The following is a 24,794-nucleotide window of genomic DNA, read 5'->3' as shown; positions in this document are numbered from 1 at the left end:
TCAAGTAACGAGACTCTCCTGGGCGAGACCTCTCCAGGCCCATGGGAAATGCGGGTCCTAATGCCCTGCCCCAGGCGCACCTTCCTCCCGCCCCCCCCACCTTTTGATCTGCTCCTGCTCCATTTTCAGCTCCTGCACCACCTCCTCGAACTGCTGCTTCTCGGCCTCCAGCACCTGGTTCAGGCGCTCAAGCTCCTGAAGAGAACCAGAGGGGAAGAGAAGAGTCATGGGCAGCAAAGGGCCCCTGAGGTCAGGAAGCGTCCCTCTAGTCCAGGGGCCCCTATGTGATGCGGTACAGTCTGGGCCATATGCTGGCACAGATTTGGAGTTAAGTCCTAAGGAGCCCTGGTCCCACTAGTCGACACACAGTCTCAACAAATCCCCAGTCTGCGATGGGCGTGGCCTTCTCAAACACACTGAGCATGCTCAACACCGTGGCCTGTGCCTGGAGGTGATGGTAATTCCAGGTGTCTACTCTGCTGAGCAACTCCAGTCACGAACCCCCTCAGGTAGGCTGGCTGGTTCTCAAGCCCTGGAGGAAAACGTGGTGGGTGTGTATTTCCATTAAAGATTCCTATGGGGCGCCTGGGTGGCTCAGTCTGTTAAGCAAGCGTCTGACTTCGGCCCGGGTCATGATCTCACGGTCCGTGAGTTCGAGCCCCGCATCAGGCTCTGTGCTGACAGCTCGGAGCCTGGAGCCTGTTTCAGATTCTGTGTCTTCCTCTCTCTCTGACCCTCCCCCGTTCATGCTCTGTCTCTCTCTGTCTCAAAAATAAACGTTAAAAAAAAATTAAAAAACAAAAAGATCCCTAGAGTGACATCCGTCAAAGGTGGCAAAGAAAAGCCAGTCCCGACCCAAACAATCAGAAAATTTTATTCTCAAGGCTCTAGGAAGCAGCCAGCCTAGGGGCTACAGCTTCCCTTATACTCAGCCCTAAGGGAACAGGAGAGCCAGAAAGCCCAGGGTGGGGCCCCAGGGCCAGACTAGTCTTGTCAGGAGGGCTGGTAAGCACAGGTATGTGCCCTCCGAGGGTCCCGTTTTCCTGGGCTGCAATGGCAGCTGGGGTTGCAGGGCACCCTTCAGGCGAAGCTTAGCTGGCAGCATTTTTGTGACACCTGCTTTGCTCCTCCACATTACACACTATGGGAGGATATTATTCCCAGCACCTCAGGTGCCAGCAGGCCCTTGCTATGCCTCCAAGAACCAGATAACGAAACTGACGCTCCTAAAAATAACATGACAAAACAATCAATTGGCTTTTCCTCTCCTTCCTCCCCGTGTGGGGCCCAGGTATGTGTGATGAAATGCTTTTCCCACCTAAGTCAATAACTGCATGTGTCTGGGCAACACATATGCTGTGTGGCAGTAAGAGAACAGACATCCATGAATCAGAGCCGTCTATGGTCAAAGGGGCCTGAAAGCACTTCAGTCTTCATCAGACACTTGAATCCTGGGATCAGTTTTCCTGCCAAGAGATGGCCTGGGCTCTGCCTGAATGGCTGTCATGACGGGGAATTCACCCCCTCTTAAGACAGCCCATTTCATTCCAGAACAACCTGATCAAAACTCTTCCTTCCGGGTCCGACCTCAGATGAGCCCTCTCTGAAAGCTACAAAGACAAAAACATGGATGAAGGACCACAGATTTTGCCGAAAGTTTTGTGGGGCTCAGATGAGAGGGCTGAATCTCATTTATGGAGCAAAACTTCCCTTCAAAACCCCTGTAGCCACCTCCGTCCTTTGCCCAGACTCTCCCTTCGGCAGCTGCCTTCCTGCCTGGAACTTGCTGTCCTTGGTCATAGTGTCCCCTTAAGCTCTTCTCCTCAGCCACGAAGACTGAATACCCCTAGCCAGCAAAGTAAGAGCCAGTGAACAGCTCTTAGCAAAACAGACGACCGGCAAAGCCAAGGACACAGCCAACTTCTGGACACCCTGAGTGTCCCAGGTCCACCTAGGGGAGGGGGCGGCCCGTTTCATCCACCTGTTCCATCTGGGCCCAAATCTGCCTCCTTATAACTTCAGTGGGCTGACCTTCTGCCCTTGGAGCCACAGAACAAGACTGATCCTTTTTCCCTTCATGTGTTGGGGACAGTTTTCTGTCCCCAAGTCTCCTCTCCTCCAAGCCAAATAATCCCTGTTCATCATGCTTCACTGCATTATTTCTAAGTTCCCAATAAAAGCAATTATGCTTTTGAAAAGAATGCAGGCTCCTGAATGATTGGGAAGACTAAATACAGTGGAGGTTCTTCCCAATTAATTTACAGGCTCATGTGATCCCAATAAAAACCCCAATGGGATTTTTAAAAAATAGTTTCATTCATTCACGCATGCCACACATAGTTATTGAGTGTTTAATAGGCACCAAGGACCTGCCAGGCTCTGCATTGAGGATGTGAGAATGAGCAAACCCAGACACGTCTCAGTTCTCATGGAGCTTACAGCTCAGTGCAAGAATCAAAAACTAATAAAATAATCACACACGAGAGTATCATTACAAACCAAGGTATGTGAAGTGCAGGATGGGAACACGGTTCTTTGTAAAGCTGTCTTGGACAAGAAGTAAGGAATGATTGGTGGGGGGGGGGGGGGGGGTGGGGAGAGCAGATTTTCGCATAAATAGCAGGAAGAGGAAACAGCATTCCAGGAACAAGGATCAGTATGTGCAAAGGCCCTTCAGAAACCTGCAGAACCTGAAAGAACCAAGACATTCCCACACCGCTGGGCCCACAGTGAGGGTGAACAGCAGGAGGGAAGCTTGACCACACAGCGCCTTGGGCTATGCTGAGGATTTTGTGGTTTTCCTGAGTCAGAACAAACAATGAAGGTTTTGAGCAGAAAGTAGGGGAAGAAGACGGGCAACGCAATCCGATTTCCATTTTAAACAATGACTCCAGCTGCAGCGAGGAGAAAAAGGATGAAAAGGGGCCAGGAGGGATACAGGGAACCCGGCGGGGGTGGGGGAAGCCACTGCATTAGTTCAGCAAGACCTAATAGTGGTGTGAACTTGAGCGAGGCGGTGAGATGGAGAGAAGTGGCCAGACAGCTTCTAGAGATTTGGGGGTAGCTAGCAGAACTTGGGGGTGGAGTGGGAAAGGCTGAGATGGGGAGGACAGGATGAGGCACAACTCTCAGGTTTCCAATCTGCACAAACAATGGGAGGAGGTGAATTCCCTGAGACAGGGAGTGCTAGACCATCAGCTCTGCTGGGGAAGATCATAAGTGGCCTTGGACGTGTTAAGTTTTGCAGTACCTTTGAGACATTGGCTGGAGATGTGAAGCCAACGGTTGGATAGAAGGGGCTGGAGCTCAGCAGAGAGAAGGGACTGCACCTGTCAAGGGGGAGACATTTGCACATACATAGTAAACGAAACTGGGGGTGTGGTCTAGATGGCCTTTGGATCCAATGCAGGAAGAAGAAGGGGTATGGGGGGGGGTATTCTCTGGGATGGGCAATACCACCTTGTAGGGTTCATGGGAGGATAATCTGGGCTAATCCATGCAAACTGTCTGCCGCATAGTAAGTGCTTAATAAACGATGGATAGTATTATAAATTGAAGCTGTGTAGTATCTATTCAAGAATAGACAGCAATTCAAAGGAATGGAAAAGAGAATTCTGAAACAGATTTGGTATATGATGATAATGACAATGATAGCACTCGCTGTGAGTTTCCTGTTCTAAGTACTTTACATGTATTAATTCATGTAATCCTTACAACAGCTCTGAAAGTGGATAATATTTTTGTCCTCATTTTATAGATGAGAAAAGCAGAGGTACATAAGGGTCAAGGAACTTGCTCAAAGTTACACATGTCTTCATCCCTCTTCCCCACGCTGTAGCTAGTCGGTGATGGAGGGACTCGAACATGGGCAGTGGGGTAGAGCGAGATGGAAATGTCCACGTACTGCGGCTGAGAGTGAAAACTGGTACAAAATTTCTGGAAAGAAATTTGTCAATATGCATCAGGAGTCTTAAAAGTTCTTGCCCAGACTCCGTGATTTTGCCCATAGGAAGGAACCTCTCCTAAACAATTAGATAGTAGGCCACGATTCATGTGTGCAGAGGTGCTCACTGTGGCATAATTTATAATAGTGAAGACAGCCTAGGGGCGCCTGGCTGGCTCAGTCAGTAAAGTATCTGACTTCAGCTGAGGTCATGATATCACGGTTTGTGGGTTTGAGCCCCACATCGGGCTCTATGCTGACAATGCAGAGTCTGCTTGGGATTCTCTCTCTCTCCCTCTCTCTCTGTACCTCCCCCACTTGTGCTTTCTCTCTCTCAAAATAAAGAAATAAACTTATACAAATAAAATAATAATAATAAGAAGAAAAGAAAACAGCCTAGATGTCCAAAAACAGAAGGTGAGTTAAATGAAACATCACGTAGGATGTATCAGTACGTGGTCATCAAAACTGATGTTTTCAAAGAATGTTGAATGACATGAAAAATTGCTGAAGGTACAAATGTTAATGAAGGTATAATGAAAAAGCAGGCCATAAAATGGAGTATCTGCTGTGATCCTATTTTGTTTAAAATATAGGGGCGCCTGGGTGGCTCAGTCGGTTAAGCGGCCGACTTTGGCTCAGGTCATGATCTTGCGGTTTGTGAGTTCAAGCCCCGCATCAGGCTCTGTGCTGACAGCTCAGAGCCTGGAGCCTGCTTCAGATTCTGTCTGTCTGTCTGTCTGTCTCTCTCTCTCCCTCTGCCCCTCCCCTGCTTGTGCTCTGTTTCTGTCTCTCTCTCTCTCTCTCTCAAAAATAAACAAACACAAAAATAAAAAAAATATATATATATGAATATATAGAGAGAAATATATATATATTTCTCTAAAGATTGAAGAAAAACACCAAAATGTTGGCAGCAGTTGTGTCAATTGTGGGATTAAGAATAAAGTTTGTTTTCCAGGTGTTCTGCAAAGAGCATGATTTCTACCATTAACAATAATAAAAAAAGCTACCCATGAATGAGGACAAAGAAAGAGAACCTTCTTTCCAGTCGCTCACTTCTTTTCTACCTTTCGATTTCCCTGTGTGACTCTTAGCTAACACTGATGTCCAGGTGGAGCCTTAGAAGACTGATGATAGCCGGACCTGAAAACCTGAAGCGGCCAGAACCTTCTGTTCCTGCGGCCAAGACGGTACGAGAGTTTGCGGCAACCCCGTCATAGGTTGAGGTCAGCCAGGGCCCGCTGCAGCTAAAGCCTCTTCCACCATCTAGTGCTTGTTCTTCTGACTCCTGGGCCTGACTTAAGTTGCAGGAGTACGGGGTTGGGAAGAAGTCACTAGAAGGCAGATTCCTGCTCAATGAAAGGAAGAGTCTTCCAGCCACAGAGCAACAAGGCGAAGAATCCCGCCAGAGGTCGTGAGTTGCCCATCACAGAAGCAAGATAACATCCATCAGGGAGGTGAGCAAAGAGCCTCCCCTTGAAGTGACAGGTTCTTCCCAACACCAAGGGTCTATGTTCTGACCGGGAGCAGCCTGGGGGGCAAGATGCCTGCCTAATGGGCCCTGGGCATTTCGATTTCCTAGGTGCCTACCCACATACAAGGCTGAGCTCTCTGAGTTCAGCGAGAGAAGGAAAGGTAGTCGGGCTGCCCTCCTCCAGGGATGAGAGATGAGGTCACAAGGAGCCAGGGACACTTGAGGAAGGGCTCAAGGAAGGGCATGGCCTTCTGGCCCCGGGGCAGATGAGCCCAGGCTGGGTCACCCCGTGCTCTCTGCTCATGCCTCCAGAGTCCCACGCTCTCCCTTCCACATGGAGGAGGTCGGGGCCGCATCACCGCACAGCGCACATCTGCATGGGCCCTGCCCGTCCACAAAGCACTCTGCTGCCTTTGATTTCATCGAGCCTCACAGCGACCCAGGAACTAGGCAGCCACAGCCATCAACTCTTATCAGAGCATCACAGATAGAGCAACTGAGGCTCAGAGAAGTTAACTTACCCAAGGCCACACTGTCAGTGATGGAGCTGAGACTCCAATGAGTCTCCGGAGTCCAGACCCTGAGTTTTTCTTTAGGCCAGACTACCTCTTAAAGATCAGAGAATCTTCATCTTATCACTGGACTGTTGTACCCGAGGCCTTTCTAAGCGGCCCAACGCGCACCCAGACAACCTCTGAGCCTCACAGTGGAGATGGGAAAGATGCAGGGGACAGGAAGACCCATCATATGGATGAGCAAGTCAGGGAAGCAGTGATTTCTGTTCCTGATGTGCAGCGCGCAGCTGACGCGGGAACACGGACCTGGGCACGGCCCTCTCCCTTTCCGCCCGCTCACAGCAGCCTTCACGGGGGATCAGCTAGGCCCGAGTGAGTCTCGCTCAGATCTTGTAGCACCAGACCAGGGAGCTCACAGCTGACAGGCCTCGCTCCTTCAACGTGCTACGGCTTTAAGTGAGGCCTGCGTGCGGTGGGTCTCCACTGGCCTCATTTCCTGGCTAAAGACCTAGATAGAGTGTCTAAATTTTCCTCCGGCTGACTGCTGCCCCAGATTTAGCCTCTCTGATGGATAAGTCTGTCTCTCTCCCTGCCGGTGGCTGTGTCTGTCACTCCATCCCACCCCCTGGCTTCCTCAATTACCTGTCTTTAGGTTGCTGACAAGCCACCAGAAGGCTCCCTTGTCAAAATGGCAGAACCGTGTGAAGAAAATGCCAAGACTCTAATGCAGGACCCAGATGAGAGCGTGGAGGCACGGACGCCCAGACGGCACAGCTGGGAGAAGGCTCAGTGCTGTCACCACGCCAAGCCTCAAATCCGTGGAATCCTAACGCAAAGCCTCCATGGCTTTGGGGGTGTGTTTCTTGTTTGTTTGGGTTTGGTTTTTCCTGTTGTCGTCAAATGACGAAATGAGTCTGAAGTCCAGCTGGGAGAATACACGGGCAAGAAGATCTGGTAAAAGTCTGAAGAAGGAAAATGAGGCCGGATCGTCCTACTAGATTCAAATCAAGATGTAATGTGAAATGACAAGAATCAAAAATGTTCGCTCCGTGAATCATTCCACAAACATTTATCAAGCACTCATCCTGGGCCAGGTGCAGTCCTGGGCCCTGGGGATATTTGCGGTGCTGCAGGGACAGGATGCTTCTTGACAGTAGGGCTTGTCTCAGAGCCCAGTGAAGGGTGGTTGGGAAAGGTGGTTCGCAAGAGAAAAATCACAGAGGGAGGCACTGAGCACAGGCAGATGGGCCCAGCCCTACGGGCACAAGAAAAAACCGACTGGGCGAAGAGAAGTGGGCTGAATCAGGCTCTCCTATGGGAAAGGCACTTTGCAGCTTCAGGCCTCAGGCAGTTGACACACAGAATGGGCCCATAATGAGTAATAACATGATTATGACGCTAACAAACACAGATACTCACTGAGCACATACTATGTGCCAAGCGCTTTATATATAACATCTCACTTAATCTTCACATCTTAGTAAGACGGGTTCCATTGTCTCCACTTTTCATGTAAGAATATTGATGTTCAGGGGTGCTTGGGTGGCTCAGTCGGTTAAGCAGCCGACTCTTGGTTTTGGCTCAGGTCACGATCTCACAGTTCATGAGTTCGAGCCCTGCGTCGGGTTCTGTGCCGACAGCGTGGAGCCTGCTTGGGATTCTCTTTCTCCCTCTTTCTCTGCCCCGCCCCTGCTCTTGTTCTGTCTCTCTCAAAATAAATAAATAAATAAACTTAAAAAAAAAGAAAGACTATTGATGTCCAGAGAGGTTAGGTAACTTGTCCAAGGTCACACAGCTAGAAGCGTTGAAGGTCAAATACAAACATAGGCGGCCTGGTTCCAAGTCTGCCGTGCTATCCCCTACCTTACTGTGCCCTTTCAGGGGTGCTGATGACACTTCAGAAACAGGCAAGGCCCAATGCCGCTCGGAGATTCCAGATGAAGTGGACTTCAGCGGCTCCCCAGTGCAGGCTGCCTCCGGCTAATGCTTGGCTTTTTGGAACTTACGTTGTGTCGTTTAGAGGAAGAAGGAACCCCTGAGTTCATCCAACCCAATCATCCTCGTGGTGCAGAAGTCCCTCTATGGAGGCCATCCCAGCCTCCTGTGAAGATCACCGGTGATCGGCAGCTCACTACCTACCGATACAGCTTATACAACTTTGGGATGGCTTTCTCGAGAACGTGGTCACGGTCACCTACCCTTTTTACTTTTGTCTCTGGCGACTGGCAAGAACAAATGCTCTCTGACAAGAAGCCACAGCAAGTCCCAAGCACGGTCACCTCACGGTGCCCCTGCTCTGCCCGTCTGACTTCCTGGAGAGTTCTCTGGGTGCCTTGCTCCCCTACATGCGTCCCTAATGCCAGGAACACAAGCCAGTACACCTTGGCTGTTAAGGGGCCCCCGGAGCAGGGGCCGCGGGGGAGGGGCAGCAATTCTGAGCGGCCTCGGCCTCCGTGTGCCTACCTCTCTCTGCTCCCTCTGAAGACAGAGCTCTTCGGTCTCCTCCATCAGTTTGTCTGCAAAGCAAGTGCGCACGCTCTCACGGAAAGCTCAGTCCGGCTCTGGCCTGGAGGGGGCCAGGGCCTTCCAGTAACCTCCTTCACTTCCAGGATCTCCCAGGGAAACGGTTTGTCATGTCCAGGCCAGCCAGCGGGCACAGCCAGCTCCTGGGGATAGAAGCTGACATGCTGGCCACAGCCACTACCTTCCTCTCTGGTCCCCGTCCCCGCACAGGGACGGCTTCATCTTTAGAAGCTCGGGGGGGGGGGGGGTGTCTGCACCCCTAGAAGTGCTGTTAATTGTGCTGCTCCCCTGCACTAGTGTCTGGCAGGTGGGGGGGTGCAGGTTCTGGGGCTATAGGGGGGTTCTGAAGCAGGCAGAGGGGACCCAGCGCCGAGGCCCTGGGTGTCTAAGGAGGTAGCAGGGGAGAAGATCCCAGGCAAAGGATCAAAGCCCCAGTCTCACCTTCTTCTTTCCCAAACAGACCATACTTGTCAGCCAGTCAGGGGCACAGGGTCAGGTTGAAAGTGGGCCAAGGGGGTGGAAGTTTGGGGCAAATCCAGGACCCGGGAACCCAGGGCAGAATAACATCAACTCCATTCATGGGGCCCTTACTGTGTGCCTGAAACAAATGCTTACCGGCACGTTCTCATTTCCCCTGATCCCCAGGTCCCACCTCCCAAACCTAGGGACTATTCTCGTGACCCTTTTCAGGATGAGGAAATTAAGGCTTACAGAGGCTACCCTGTCTGGAGACACACAGCTGATAGACAAGTGACAAAGCTGGCCCAGAGGTCCTCCTGCCACGCTGGCCAAGAGGACACAGGTTACACCATACAAGCCTCTACCTACGGCTCCTGGTAGCCTGCTAAGCCCTGCCCCAGCTCCCCTCCTCCATCCTCCACCGAGCCCCGGCTATAACCCCGGCCCTGAAGTGCTACCTAGGGAGCCTCAGCTTCCAGTCCATCCCTCCAGCCAACCTAAATACTCCTGCTTCTCCTTGGCCAACTGCAGCCCCTGGGCCTCCAGGCTTTTGATCATGGCTTCTCCCAGCTGGGCATTCTTCCAAGTCCTGGGGAGGGAGGGCAGATGGGACAGAGGAGAGAAGAAACACAAAATCGTTACAACAGAAGGGGAGAGGAGAGGGAGACCGTGCATGGCGTGTACTCGCCCATCCTGTCTCCTCCAGAATCGCAGCCCCGTTCACTCTGGCTCCCGTGGCTCTGGCCATGCCACCAGCATCGATCAGTTACGGTCCCCGGAGGCCAGCCCAGGCCGCAAAGTGGGCCACCGAGGACTGGGCCAGCAGCTTCAGAGCAGGGAAGAGATTGCTTCCCAGGCTGCTTTCTCTACCACTACAGGCCACTACCTGGCACCAGGCCTGGTATGGGGCATGCGCAGTGTTATTTGTGGAGCTAAAAGCATGACCCAGCAGGTGCCGGGACAGGGGTTCACATGTAAATGGACCGTGTTGGGCTGGAGGTTTCTATGATCTGGACTCTGATTTACAAAGCACCCGCTCCAATCTATGCTAGGATTCACTGTGGACTTGGGGAGGTGAGATGGGTGTCAGGAGGCAGCCAAACCCTCCTAGCGGTGCTGGATTTGCTCCCAAGAGTCGGAGACAAGTGGTCTACGTCTGCCACCTGTGACTCCAGACAAGCAAAGGTCACTGGGCTCCAAGCCCACCTGGCAGACCTCTCAACCTGGCCTGTTCTTTCTTGCCCACTCTAACCAACTCCCACAGCCCTGTTTCCAAGACGGCCCGGACAGTTTTCTCCCTCACCCTGCTCTTTTCTGGGGTCCTCAGTTCCCACTAGGTGATCAGGGTGGGCCCAGCCCATAACCATTCACTTCCTGGACGTGCCCCCCCGCCTATGAGTACTTACACCTTCCCGGACTCCTGTAGCATCTCCAGCCACTGGGTCTGCTCAAACTCGGACTCAGCAGCCAGCAAGATGTTACCCTGCCAAGAAGAGGAACCACGGGTGTACCTGAGAGGAGCCCACTCTTGGGATGCCAGAGGCTGCCCGCAGCCTGCTCCTCCATCCACCGTCCCACATCTCTATGACTCTGACACCCTCCCAGGCCAGGCCACGCCACCGGAGCGGTTGCCCCCAGGGAGCCTGGGGAAGCCGGCCTGCCCTGCTCAGTCGAGGCTGAGAGGAGAGCTTTACTCACATGGAAGTCCTGGTGGGAGATTTTCATGGCATAGGGCATGCTGGGCTCTTCCTTGGCCTCCACCAGGCAGCCTCCCAGGGGGATGACTCCCTGAGAAAGAACGAGAACAGGCAGCCCCCACCCCGCCCACATCACTTAAGGCCTCTGGGAGCCCTCAGCCAAAGCCAGGTCCTGCCAAGGGCCCCAGGCTGGGAGCCAGACCAGAACTGACTCCTAGAAGGAAGAGGAAGGACTGGGGCAGGCTCGGGGCCCAGCAGGAGTCGTAGGGGGCAGGAGTCCTGTGTCCCAAGAAGGATTCATTCTCCAGACTCTCTGCTAGACCACAGCAAGAAAAGAGACTGTCTTCCACCCTTGCAGGACACCCTCCCTCATTGTCCCCATGGGGTCCTACCCACTGTGGCCCTGGGGAGAGGCTGCCTCACCTTAGGGTGTATATTGAAGTATTTATTAGTTTCGAAGTTCTTTTTCTCGCTCTCAGAGTAGTAAAGAAGAAAGCTCTCTTTGATGATGAAAAACCTACAGTGGGTGGTGGGGAAGAAGGGGCAATAAGGAGGAAAAGGGTGAGGTGTCTTGGGACAGCAAGGCCTCGGGGGGCCCAGCACTCACGTGGAGAGCCCGTGGGCTCACCAGCTCAGGCTCAGCCTCACCAGCTCGTGTTCCACATCTGCGCAGAGGCCCCTGCTGGCCAGTCACCCGCCGCCATCGGCAGCCTGACCCTCACACCGGTGGGCAGCTGGACTGGGAAGCCCAAACTGCCTCCGTCCCGCTGCACCGCCACCCGTGGCACAGGAGGGCATCTGTAGTCCTTCCCCTCCGGTACCTTCATCCCCCAAGCCATCACCTCCAGTCCCTTAGGGTCCACCTCAGGAGAAGGGGAGAAGGGAGAGAAGAAAGCTTTCCCACCATATCTGCCCTTCAGCCTCTCTGCCCTAGGAGAACAGAGCCTAGAAGCCGCCCCCACCCCCACCTCACTAAGAGATTGTGCATAATTCCAGGATGGGTCTTCTGACAAGGAATTGTGAAACTGACAATTGAACCCAATGTGCGGACCAGGCTGGCGAGGGCAGGCCTGCAGCCTCCATGTGACGCCAGCACTCCCTTTTGTCCGCGTGCTTCATGGCCTCCTTCTGGGACTCACGTCTAACTTAGGACTTCTGGGACCTGGTGCTTTCTGACTGTTGTGGAGGCGACCCCCTGATGCCAACGTGCGGAGCACTTGGACCCAGCCTGGAGGCTCTCCTAGGACTGATGATTGGAGCTGACCGGAATGAGACATCAAGTACAATTCCAGGAAGAGATCCAGCCGGGTCTCAAAACCCTGAGGCTCAGGGACAACCACGGCGACTGGCCCCTTGCTCCCAGGGCCCCCGGGAACACTGCTGTTATCGAGGCAGGATCAGGGGAAGGGATGGCCACCAGAGCCACTCAGAAGGGCTGACAGGAGCCGGCAGGGTGACTCTCTCCCCTGCCCCGCATTCAGTAACATCGCGTCGGTAGCTTGCTATCAGTCACGGTGGGAGCAGTTACACCAGGAAAATCATCAAATGATACAAACAGGGCTCCCCACCACCCCCGAGAGAGCCAGTTGTCAGCCATTTACCGGCACACTACTGGTTGGAGGCCCCCTCTTGTCAGGGGCCAGAAAAATTGCCGGAGGTAACAGAAAGCCAGTTTATCTCCGGAAGTCCATCAGCCCCGGGATCTTTCCTGAGGCCACAGCTGCTGGGGGAGGGTCCCCGGGACAGCTGCCACCTCACCTCCCCCAGGAAAGAGAAGCTCAGCTTTGTCCTTTGGCGCGAGCCTCAAGCCAACCCTTGTTCTTTATTTGCACCGACCCTCTCGGCCCAGCCGGATACCGGAGGGATCTGCGGACTTCTGCTCATGCCAGCTCTTCCCCCAGGTCTCTCTGCCCCCCAGGGAGAAAGGACACATAAATACCACCCTCTGCAGAGCTGCGGGGACAGTCTGGGCCAGGCAGCACCTGACCCCCGCCCATCCTCTCAGCTTTCCCACCACTTCTGCCCTTCAGCTTCTCTGTCCCGAGCCAATACCAAACTCACCATCCCCACCTCACTACTTTTTGCATTGCAGTTGTCCCTGGAAAGCCCTCCCTGTCGCTTTTCATCTGGCTGAGCCCTTCCTTGGTGACCAGTCCAGCCTACAGTGCCGTCTGAGCTCTTCCTGAACTTGCTGACCGGTCGGTGCACTTGGCACCCAGCACCAATATACCCAGGTGTTCTTCTTGTCCTGAGGAGATGCTGGGTTCCTGGGGGACAGGGCCACGCCCCCTGTGACCCATGGGCCAAGGGAGATGCCCCCTGCCTGTTTTAAAGAACTTCACAAAGTAGTTAAGAGCATAGGCTTCGGCATCAGACAGACCTGCCATTTCTTGGCTGAGGGGCATTAGGCAGGTAAGCTCACCTCTCCGAGCCTCAGTTTATTTACCTATGGAATGGGGATGAGAACACCTATCTCGTCTGTTATTTTGAGGACGAAATGAGGTTCTGCTCATCATTCTGCCAATTCCCAGAAGGCCCAGGACAGGGCTGAGTGATGCCTTCCCATGCTCTGAATATGCATCGCCCTAGGGAAGCGTGAGACAGACCAGCACAGGGTTGCCTCCTGGGGCCCTCCTCCCCTCCTTTCAATGGCTTCTGAAATACTGTGATGGACTGAACTGTGTTCCTTGAAACACATATGTTGAAACCCTAACCCACAATGTGACTGTATCTGGAGATGAGATCTCCAGGAGGTAATTAAGGTTAAGTGAGGCCCAAAGAGTGGGGCCATAGTGCAACAGGACTGCGGCCTTGTAAGAAGAGGGGGCTTGCATTCGCTCTGCCACATGCAGACGTAGGGGGAAGGCAGCCGTCTGCAAGCCAGGAAGAGAGTCCTTACCAGAATCTGACTGCTGGCACCTTGATCTCCAGCCTCCAGAACAGTGAGAACACACATTTCTGTAGTTTAACAGAACAGTTGAACAGTTTAAGAGACTGTTTATCCCCATCTATGGTATTTTGTTATGGGAACCCAATAAAGACAAATACCTTCTTGCCTTCCTGATGCTTCTGGAGACCCCTCCCCACTGAGGGTAAAGCATTGTGCCAGGGACTTGGTTGGGGAAGGGAAGGATGTGATTGGTAGGTGATCACATGACTCACAGGCAGGGAGAGAACAGGGGCTCTGGAGTCAAACAATCCCCATCCTTCAAGCCATGGTCTCAGGCAAGCTCCCAGTCTTGCTGAGCCTCCCTTTCAAAGCTTCTCTATAAAATAAGGAATGCATGTATATGTCTCTTGGGGGCTGCTGTGAAGATTTATCGCTGAGTTCCTACTCTGTAGCAGGCAATGTCCTTGGTGCTAGGGATAGAATTGTGGGCAAGAGAGACACAAATCCCTGTCCCCATAGAGCTTATACTTGAGTATGTGTAGTGGGGAAGCAGGCAGTAAATAAATAAGAGAGAGAGGCCATTTACCAGATGCTAATAAATGCTATAGAGGAAAATAAAGCAGGGTTAAGTAAGTAATGGGGTGAGGGGTGGCGGGGTGGGGGGTAGGGTTCAGGTTTCAATATTAAACAGGGTGGTCAGGGAAAGCCTGATTAGGAAGGTGACATTTGAGGAGAAGAAAGATGTTCCAGGCAGAAGAGCCACAGGTGCAAAGGTCCTGGGGTGGGAAGTGTGTCGGGCCCTGGAAGGAACTGCGAGGCTATGGCGTGGCTGCAGCAGGAGCCAGGCAGAAGGAGGCAGGATCAGATCGCCGGGAACACCAAGGGCCCACACACCATGCATGCCAGCCTAGCCTAGTTCCAGCCGGTTTTTAGCTTGGTTTGGGTGGGGGTTAGGGTCAAGGGAGAGGAGCTGGCATGAACCTGGAGGAGGAGGGTGACTCCCCGGCTGGCAGGGATGAGTATCGCCCAACAAAGGGCACATTTGGCAGGCAGCCTTCCAGGTCCCAAAGAGCCACCTTTCCTCATAAACCTGTCTCAGTGACAGCTCACTGCTCCAGCCAATGATTCTCAGCTTCCTCTCAGCAGATGGGGGCCCAGGACCCGAGTGCCCCTGCACAGAAGGGCACCTCGTCTTCCTGTCCCTTTCGTCAAAGTCCCCTTGCTCCCAGACAATCTCATTCTGACTGCAAGCCAGAAGCCATCTCCTTCTGTGCCCTACAAGTTGGCCGGCTGTGCAAGGGCTGCAGGTAATCCCCACTTATTCAGCTGTTCTCCTATGTTGGCTCCCCTGCTAAGTGTTCTACATGTACCGGAGTATTTGATCTATGTAACAATCCTGGAAGGCAGGACTCTTGTTCCCATTTTACAGATGAGGAAACTGAGGTGAAGTAATGTGTACAAGGTCACCCAACTAGGGCAGAGGTGGGGCTGGGATTGGAACCCACAGACCACAGTCCCTGCTCCTATTCTGCATGTGGAGCCGCTTCCCCGTTCGTTCGTGCTGGCACCTGGGCAGCAAACCGGTGGGCCAGGGGCCATGGTACCACGGCGGGGCTAGCCAAGAGTCAGAGCTCTGCCACATAGCAGCTGTGTGATCGGGGCAAGTCACCTGATCGCGACGCCTCAGGTCCAGGTGTGACTGAGGATAATAATAGTAGCTATATCTCTTAGGGTTGTTGGGATCATTAAATCAGTTTGGTCTCACAAAGACTTAGAATATTGTGTGACACGTGGTAAGTATTCAATGAACATTTACTTTTATTACTGCTATTATTTATTATTACGTTCGGTGTCTGCAGCCACCTCCCCTGGCCTCCTTTCCCATTTGCACTCACAAGGCTCCTACCGGCTGGCCTGCTCCTGTCCTGCAAGCACTGGGCACTTTCCTGCATCTGCCGCTCCCTCCTGTCTGAAGCCTTCCGTCCAGGGCCACCTTCAGTCCTGGGCGCAGCTTTGTCTCCAGCCCTAGGCCCCTCCTCGGCAGCCCCACGAGGCTGAAGGGCAGCCCAGAGAGTGTGAGCGTGGGCAGGGGTCTGCAGGGCCGGCTGCCTTCTCTCTCAGGCCCTAAAGAATAGTATTTTCACGTCCAGCTTAAGGGGCGTTTGCAAGGTGCCAAGATGCTCACTTTGCTAAGTGTTTCATTGTCATTTTTTTTTAAGTTAACTTATTTAAGAGAGAGTGTGAGTGGGGGAAGGGCAGAGAGAGAGGAGAGAGCGAGAATCCCAAGCGGGCTCCCTCCCAACCATCAGCGTGGAGCCCGAAGCGGGGCTTGAACTCAGGGACCGAACCTGAGCCGAAAGTCCAACCAACCGAGCCACCCAGGCGCTCCTGCGTTATCTTTTTAAATCTCTCACAGCCACTCTAAGAGATGGGGGTATTTGTGTTTCTGTAGCCTGAGGAAACGGAGGCACAGGGAGATTAAGCAGCTAGTAAGAGGCAGACTTGGAACTCAGTTCCGTCCACAGACGCAGCTCATGTTCTCAACTGCGGTGCTCTGGACGCCCGGCCCTGCTCTCCACTCCATATGGCCCCTCCTGGTCACTCATCACCTGAAATTGTCGGTCCTCCTGGAGCCCTTCCCCGAGGAGAGACTGCAAGCCGCTGGTCAGCTCAGTGAGGCGAACATTCACGAATCACCTGGTAAGGCCAGGCGGGGCCCTGGGGCTGGATGACTCCCTGCCCTTGAGTTGCTTAAAGTCAAATGCAGGCGAGAGAGGATAGAAATCAATAATTAAAACGAACAGCTAATCGAGCTCCTCCTTTGTGCCAGGCACCGTTGTGTGTGTTAACTCATTCACTCCTCGCATCAGCTAGGTGAGGTTAACTGTAGCCTAGAGACGTTAAGTAATTTGTGCCCCAGATCACACAGCTGGTAAGTGGGGGATCTGGGATAATTACAAAGTACCAGGATGCATTGCACCACTGTAAAGCACCGAGTACCCTGTGACACTGTAAAGCACCAGGATCCCTGGGACACTGTAAGCACCAGAGGAAACTACAGCATTGGAAAGCACTGGAATACCCTGAGACATTGTAAAGCACCAGGATACCCTGGGACACCATAAAGCACCGGGATACACAGTGACTTGCAAGTTTGTATGGGGTACAGGAAGGGGGCAGACCAGGGAGGAATGAAATGGTTTAGGTGTCCAGCCAAGGGCATTCTCGGAGAGGAGGTGACAGCTTGAGCAGGGTTTTGAAGAATGAATAGGAGTGTGATAGGAATCTGGGAGGAAGCCAAAGGGGGAGGGGGGCATTCCAGGCAGAAGGAACAGCATATGTAAAGAACAGTTGTGTTCAAGGTTATCAAAATATGTCTGGGATTACCGGCAGGTAAGTGCAAACAGGGTGGGCAGTGGTGTGGGGGGAGGGGCAGTAAGGGGACCAGGCAGGGCGGGGCTGCTTCTTGCTGATGAGGGGAGCTGCCAGCTTAGGTGGACAGGGTGGAGACAGGTGCCACCCAACACAGGCAAGGGGACCCTGGAGGGATTTCCTAAGCTTTGCCTCCACCTTTTACTCCCCTCCTCGGTGCTCTGAAAGCGACAAAGGCTCAGCCAGAGCGGGATGGTCAACACTGGCCTCGCGATCAATCCAGCTGAAAGTGAGAGAACATGCCGTTTAGGCCCACGGGTCCTTCCTGAGTTGGGCAAGTCCTGTTTAAGACAGAAAGGGATCTACTTTGCTGAACTTATTCTTTGGAGATGCAGAAGCCAAGCATGGGAGTGGGGACTGGAAAGGGTCTTGGAGCACAGAGAGAAATTTGGAGTCAGGGGAAATCCTGGAGGGCTGTGGGGAGGAGGGCTTTTGGGAGAGTGCAGAGGAGAGAGGACCCAGAGAAGATGTGGGAGTCTGGGTCCTACAGTGTCTAGAGACAGTGGTGAAAAATCCCATCTCTGCTGATGGCAAGATGGGGTGCCTGGAAGGCTTGAGAAGACAGGGCGCCAGCACTCAATGAGACAGCGTTCACACTTCGGTGATTTAAATGCCTCTTCCGCCTTTCTCACTGCCAAACCTTCTCTTCAGCATAGTCTACCAGACTCACAGATACCTTGTGTGAGAGGCGGGTGTGGCCATGTGGCCACGGGTAGGGTGGGGGAGAGAGAGGGATGAGCTGAGTTCGTGCAACAAGGACTGCCTACAGTGGACGGCACATTGCTTCCATAAACAAGGAAACAAGAGTTTAGAGCCTCGTGAGGAACACAGAAGCCCGGGTGCTGGTTTGGAGTTCCTCGGGATAAAGTTAACTCACTCTCCAGATGGCAGCGAGAGTCCAGTAAACGTGAGAGCCACCCGTGGGTTACATTTCTCAGGAAGGTGGCTATCTAGTGTGGCTGCCCCTTCTTCCCCAGATACAACCTTCCAGAAGAGGACCAGCACCCAGTCTCCCTTATCCCTCAGCCTTTCAGGCATTGAGAACGAGTGTGGGTTTGGAGCCAGGTGAATCCTGGAGCCGGGAAAGGACAGCTTATCAGAAGTCCTTTTCAGAATTGATAGAAGGATGGTAGAAATGACACAGCCCTCCCCCCCCCCCCCCCCCCTCCCCCCCCCCCCCCCCCCCCCCCCGGTGTGTGTCCCTTTTTGTTCATTCCGGGTGGCCTGGTATGCTCAGGGAGTGCTCATCCTGGCCTCGGCCACTTGTGTGGCATTAGGTCTGAGGTGGTAGGACAACAGGAATCCTAACAGTAAAGACAGGGTTAATCTATAAAACAGATCGTAGTGCAGAGGCACTGGGTGAAATGGGTGGAGCCTTGGAGCCCCTCCCTGTGCTCCCCACCCCCTTGTGCTAAAGTCAAGGCATCTCTAGAGTCATCCATGGAACAGTTGAGAAACCTCAGTGTGATCCACCCCCATTTTATAGAAGATACACTGCCGGCCAGTGAGGGGAGATGCTCTCATGCCTCAGCCTGGCCCACGAAGCTGGTCACTGGCAGAGCTGGGACTGGAACTCAGAGCTCCTGCTGCCAAGCCTCGGTTTACTTTCCAGCACAGCCCCATCTGCTCTCAAAGGAAATTGCTTTGTTATTTCCAAGTTCTTGACATAAGTTAGCTGAAGTGTCCTGCTTGAGGCCTGACCCCTATGCAGGGGGGACTCATTTTCAAACAGGACATCAACAGCCACTAGGGACTGGTCCTGGGGTTGGGGATGGGGGATGTATGACTTGTTTGTATGAACTCGCTTAACTTTGGGAGGCTTAGTCCCAGCGAATCATTAATTCAGTGAAGCCTGAATTAATATAGTTTCACTGTACAGCTGTGAGATTGTGCCCATCTCCTTAACCTAAGGACTCAGTGGAACCTCGATGCCACCCCCTCAAAAGGGGCAAGCGTCATGGACAGAAGGATCTGGGGAGATCCCGCAGCTGCCGCCAGCTTGCCCCCTCACACCATGCTGTCGCACTTGACGAAATGTGGAGAACACAAACTGATTATAAAAAGAGGAGTCTGCGGGCACCTTCCAGCTGTGATAAAACAAGCAGAAATGCTACAGCTGTGTTCGTGGGACACCTCCCACGGCTGTGCAGAATTCCATGTGCGCCAGAAAGTGAGCGCAAATCCCAGCGTCACTAGAGGCTGAGGCTGGTGCGTGGAGGTGACACGCAAGGCTCTTCCCCTCAGCCCTTGGGGACAGCTCGGTATTGCCACGTCACCTCTACGAAACGGTATCTCAGGACCACGGATGAAACTCCCAGATCCCAATTCCCCGTGGGAAGAAAGTCTCCCCGGATCGTTTTGGCATGATGACCACCATCTGCACAGATGATCTTTCTACACCCGGGCTGGTTATAACCTGAGATGTGGGAAATGTAGCACTCAGTGGACGCTAAGTGAGTCTTAGCTCCCTGAGACGCAGACCCACCAATGTTCCAGGAGCGTGAGCATTTGGTCTGGTAGGACAGCGTGCATGTGAGCTGCTGCTGGGCCGGGTTCGGGGCCCGCTGGCCACCTTACGTGGGGGGGAAGCAGGAACAGGGAGGAGCGCAGAAGCTGCAGGAATTGGCTGGGCCTTCCTCATCAGGGTCTCTGGCCCTGGCATTTGTTCAGGGGGCACTGGGGGGAGGGACAGAGGCCAGGGAGAGATTGCACCCTGGGAAGGTTGGCCTGCCTGAGGGACCGGCCCCACTTCGAGCTGATGCTGGCTGAGGCTGGGATGCCCTCCGCGCCTTTCCTCCTTGTCTCTGAGTGGCCAGGCCTCTGCATCAACCCTGCTCACAAACTAGGGAGGACAGAGTCATCAATCAATCTTACCTTCTAGACACCTCTCCCAGCTTCTTATCTCTTCTAACTAATGTTTTGATTCCTTTCCCCTTTTGTTCCCCATGGTGGGGGGGGGGGGGAGGGAGGGGGAAAGCTGATCCTTTAGCTCAAGGGCATCTTCCCACCCCAGGAAGGGCAAGGCTGCTCAGGCAGTAGGGTTTGAAGGCACAAGGGCATCTTCCCACCCCAGGAAGGGCAAGGCTGCTCAGGCAGTAGGGTTTGAAGGCACAGGTCCTGAGATGGGCCCTGAGCCTGAGCGGAAGAGGTTTTATAGAACCCAGCTGGCCACAGCCGGTTCCATCTTGCCCATCCGTTATTTATGCAGCTCGGGAGACTTTCCAGGCCCCCTCCCCTTAGCCGCCCAGCTAGGGCATCGATCGCCCTAATGGCAAGGTTCTGCAGTGGCAGGGCTGGGCTGCCCCCTCCCCAAGCCTTCCTGTGGCCGCTAATTAGCTGAAGTCCAGAGACTCCATTTCACAAATGGGGAAGCAGGGCTCAGGGGGCCCTGCTGGAAAGCGGGAGGGGACTAAGCTTAGCATCATGCCTCCCCCGCCCCAAATGACTGTTAGTTTTTTCCTGAGCCCCAGGGGAGGGGGAGCCTGTCCAGTGGCAGCTCCAGAATTCCAGAAGGGGGAAAGGTGACAGTCTCCTCAGAAGGGGGCTGGAGGACTTGACCTGAAGCTGGCTTTGCAGAGCATGTGCACTGTTCTGACTTAGACTGGATGGTTTTTGAGTGGCTTTGGGGGCTGCTGATGGAGAGTATGGAGTGGAGGTGGGGGGCGTGGGGCTAAAACCTCCCAAGCCTCCTTTGGCTCCACTACCCTGCTTTGAGCTGGGAGCCTTTGCCCCTGACTCCTCCCTGCCCTGGAATCGACTGTGGGTACAGGGCCTAGGTCCCCACCACTGTGGGTGAGGAGGGCTAGGAGACATATCCTGGAGTTCACAGGCCCCTAGCATGTACTAGGGATGCGATAGGGTGCAATTGGCTGGCAAGAAGAATCCTGGAGGACAAGACCCAGACTCAATGTAGCCACCAGACCCAATGGAGAAGGAGCAGTGGCTGCCTGGAGGCTGGAGAGGGGAGCTTCGTGCTAATAGTACTTGAATTTACAAGCAGCCTTCCCACCCCACCCACCCTTCTAGGCTGTGTGGGTAGAGACAAGGCTGCTCCTGGCACTCAGGAAGTGCGTCTTAGACAGCACAGCCCTGGAAGCCCCTCATAAGATGCCCTCCGAGCTCCCCCAGGCCTCCTTTTAGGGGAGGAGACATAAGTTTAACTTTGGAGGAATGCAAGTAACCTATATCCCATTAAATCCCAGAAAGAAACCTGGCAGAACCAACAAAGGTATGTGAAACTAGCTATGGAAAACGTGGAACATCCCCCCCCCCCCCCCACACACACCTCCTTTCGTTCTATATATGGTCTTGTAGAAATATTAAATTATTAATCCAAATAGAACATCAGAACCAACCACATCTCTGTGATCTGTGATCTGTAGTTCTGGAAACATCTAAGGCTCTGCTTCAGGACAGACTCGTAGTGGGATGGGAAAGAGAATCTAGACACACTCCTAGTTTCTTGGAGGGGTGATGCCTTCAGGGAGAGGCTGGATCAGGATTTGAGTTCTACAAACCATTCTAATAGCAAGTCTCAGAACTCAGATTGATTGGCTTGAGGGTGGAGACAGTCCAGAAGGTAGCCCATTGCTCCTGCAACCAGCACTGGGAGCCTCCTGCAAGTTTAGGGCTGTGAGCCATTCCCTCAGTACCTTCCTCCAATAAGGAGCCCCTTCCTCCAGTACCTTGTAGGTCCATTTATAAGTGGAAAGTGGCTACTGACTGACATCTGGTGAGTCCCCTCTGAGTTGGTGACTGGGAAGCTGGTCTGAAAGGGCTGGGGCTGCTCTGACCCTCTCCACCACCCCTTCCAACAGATCAATCCCCTCCCCTCCCCCCCTCAGTCTCTGTGCCTCTCTACCCCAGCTCAGTCCCTCCTTTCAGGCCCCTGTGTCTGAAGCACTGGGCACTCTTTTTCCTGGGCCCAGATTTTTAAAAATTAGCTCAAGGGACAGTCGGAGGGGTTGCCAAAATTATGCCACCACCAGTGCGTACAGACCCTTCCTGGCTCTTCCTCTCTCCCCTGGCCTGAGCCTTTCAGCAGGGCCATAGGTGGAGCTAGCAGTGTGCACAGGTGAAGTAGGGGAGAGGGGTAGGACACAGGAACCCCACCTCTAAGCCCGATGCTAGATGCCTGGCGGGGGGGGGGGGGGGAGGTTGTGGAGATGATGGAATTGTCAGTGGGGATCCCAAGAGGATATCTTTGGCTGGAGATAGGGCTTCTCCCTCCCCAGGAGAATCTAGCCCACCTTGACACAGATGGTCTCCTACCATGGCCATGATCTCTTCCGCCCACACCCTACGTCCCCACTGGGGCTTATATCCATTCCACGGAGAATTCCCCACCGCCCCCAGGCCAGCAGGCCCGCGCCAGCTCGACCAGTAACCGACAGAATGACCCCAGCCCCGACCGAGTTCAGTATCTTCCAGGGAGAGCCAGGATTGAGTGAAATAGGGCGAGGCCAAGGTCACAAAGGAAGTCAGAAGCAGGATGGTAATATAGAGGCCGGTACGGGGTCCTTAGGCCCTGGGCTCCCCTCCCCAGGCGGTCCTCACCGGGAGCGGAAGGCGCACTCACCGCCGGGACCACTTGGCCGACGGCCTCCCGAAGGGCCGCTTCCACAGCACACCGTAGAGCTGCACTTTGGTGCTGATGTCCAGCGCGTCCGAGTCAGTCTGCTCCAGAGACGGCGAGGGCGACACCGAGTTGGACTTGGACGTGAACATCCTGCCTCGGCAGGACTGCCCCGGGCCCGGCCCACCCTCTCCCCCGGGCCGGCACAGACGCTGGGGCTCCGGGCGAGGGCGGGCGCGCGGCAGAAGGCTGCGGGGAGGCGGCGTCGGCCGGTGGCTCCGGGCGCCGTCGGGGCGCGTCCCGGCCAGCGGAGACGCGGAGCTGCGGGGGCAGGGACCCGCCGCCTGAAAGCGCGCGGGGTGGGGAGCGCGGCGCGGAGGGGGCGCGGGGAGCGCAGCCTGCCGCTCGGCCTCGAGATTGGGGCGGGCCCGGCGGGAACCCGGCGGGGAGGGCCGCTCAGCCTCCAGCAGGCAGCATCTCCCCCGGCTCCCCGCGACAGCCCCAATTCTGGTGGCCCCGATTGGCTGGGAGGGGCAGGTGAGCTAGCTGGAGGCCGGCCGCGAGCGCCAATCAGGGCGGGCGCCGGCTGGAGGGCCGGGCTCCGCGCGTCCGGAAGGTCCCGGCGGGTCGTTCGGCCCGGGATGCGGCCGCAGCCTTTCCCCACCCCCACCCCTCTCGCCCGGCTCTCCGCCCCCCCCCCCCCCATCTCCACCCCCGTTCTCTCTGGCGTGCAGACAGGGCCTACACAGAAACTGGGAACTCGTGTGCTTTGTGATGGGCTTGGAGTCTTTCCTGGAGACACCTACTCGGTGTCTGGGTAGAGGAGAGCAAAGAGCAAGGGTTTGGTGTCAGACAAGCCGGCTCCGAATCCCAACTCAGTCCTGCGTCCCCGAGAAGCTGCGGAGAGCCTTGCTTCCCGCACCTGTAAAGCAGGGATGCCAGTGCCTCCTCGGGCAGGGCGCTGGCCAGGAAAGACTTCAGTAAGTGCCCGAAGCGCCCGCCCGGAGAGCAGGTTCCCTGCCTTCCCCGCCCCATCAGGTGGGTTCCGCTCGGCACCGCCGCCTCCGCCTTGCCGGGATCAGATTCCTTTTCCCAGAACTTGGTCGTCTGCGTCGGCATTTGGAATTCAGTGCCAGTCCCAAGCGTCAGTGCAGTTTGTGTCCGTGATTAATCTGCGCGCCGGGCGGGTGTTCCCGGGCGCGGGCGCTCCAATCACATCCGCTCCTGTCTCCGCTCTGGGCCACCGGCTCGCCTTCACGCAGAGGCAGACGGCTGCCCAGCCCCTGGGGACCGCGGGCGGAAAGGCAGCGCTCGGAAGGCGGGGGGAGTGAGTTTGCGCAATCGGCCCACTGGACAGCCCTGCGGTCACCCTTCCCCAAGGCCGACGAGCCACCTCCGCGCCCTGGAGAAGACCACTCTCCCCCCTCAGGGGGCTCTGATTCCTCCTTTGTTAGACAAAGAAGTCGGTTTGGAACGGAAGTTTGCGAATGGGTGGCCTCAGAGCCACGCTGGTTTATGGATATACTTTATTAATTTGCCCAAGTAAAAAATTATCTTTCGTCTTTATCTGAGGAAGTTTCCTTGTTAACTGTGTACGCAGAGTAACCAGCGCCCAAAGTAAGATGCAGAACATTTTCCTCACTCCAGAAGGATCCCTCCTGCACCTTGCCCAGGCAACTGCCATCTCTCGCCCCCTCCCAGGCAACTACTTTCTCTTGCCAACATTTCTACACCTTAAAAAAATTTTTTTTTTTTTAATTTTACCGCCTAAAATGCTTTTCTCCACAGACCCACCGCTCCCTATTTTCCTTTGCTCAGCTCGCTGTGCTCATTCATTACCTGCCTGGCTCCTCCCTGTAGCCATTTGACTTTGTGATCCTCAGTAGATGCTCCCCAAGGCCTTCCCAGGTCTAGCAGTCCATGAGTCCACTTAAGAAGGGGCCTCGCAAAGAGCATCCACATCCTCCCCCTAATGAACTCTGGAGTTCCCAAGCCAAGGCAGCACCCCCTGGTGCTGGTTGTCTGAAGGGACCTATCCGGATTCCCTTGGGCCCCTCATGGCTCACATGCCCCTGCAGAACATCTCAGGTCCAGCCTTAATACCGGGCCCAGGGCCTGGGTCCACCAGGTGGGGTGGGACAGGACCAAGCAGATGACGGGAGCCCGTGGAGAGTGCAGAGTGGATATCTCGCATGCTTTGGGGCTCTTTGGGACACTTGTGCTATTGCACAAAAAATTTCTGACTTTGGGAGTCCTGCTTTTTCCCAGACGGAATCAAGAAAA

The 24,794-nt window shown here is 54.5% G+C and overlaps 1 protein-coding gene across 2 annotated transcripts in view; it reads right to left on the bottom strand.

Moving 5' to 3' along the window:
* Positions 1 to 23,160, bottom strand: part of PLEKHD1 (pleckstrin homology and coiled-coil domain containing D1) — a 31,320-nt gene extending 8,160 nt beyond the window's left edge. The window contains exons 1-7 of one of the 2 annotated variants that reach the window (XM_045448116.1): positions 22,515 to 23,160; positions 11,038 to 11,131; positions 10,616 to 10,705; positions 10,324 to 10,400; positions 9,415 to 9,506; positions 8,399 to 8,451; positions 101 to 195 (exon numbers count right to left, since the gene is read on the bottom strand). In XM_045448116.1, the coding sequence (XP_045304072.1) occupies positions 101 to 195; positions 8,399 to 8,451; positions 9,415 to 9,506; positions 10,324 to 10,400; positions 10,616 to 10,705; positions 11,038 to 11,131; positions 22,515 to 22,663 (650 nt within the window). In that variant the 5' untranslated portion in view covers positions 22,664 to 23,160. The remainder of the gene's footprint in view (positions 1 to 100; positions 196 to 8,398; positions 8,452 to 9,414; positions 9,507 to 10,323; positions 10,401 to 10,615; positions 10,706 to 11,037; positions 11,132 to 22,514) is intronic. The other variant, XM_045448117.1, reaches the window with a different exon arrangement.
* Between the last annotated feature and the right edge of the window lie 1,634 nt (positions 23,161 to 24,794).

This window comes from Leopardus geoffroyi, chromosome B3 (assembly GCF_018350155.1).
Source record: "Leopardus geoffroyi isolate Oge1 chromosome B3, O.geoffroyi_Oge1_pat1.0, whole genome shotgun sequence".
Taxonomy (NCBI): domain Eukaryota; kingdom Metazoa; phylum Chordata; class Mammalia; order Carnivora; family Felidae; genus Leopardus; species Leopardus geoffroyi.
This window is presented reverse-complemented; position numbering and strand designations above follow the sequence as displayed.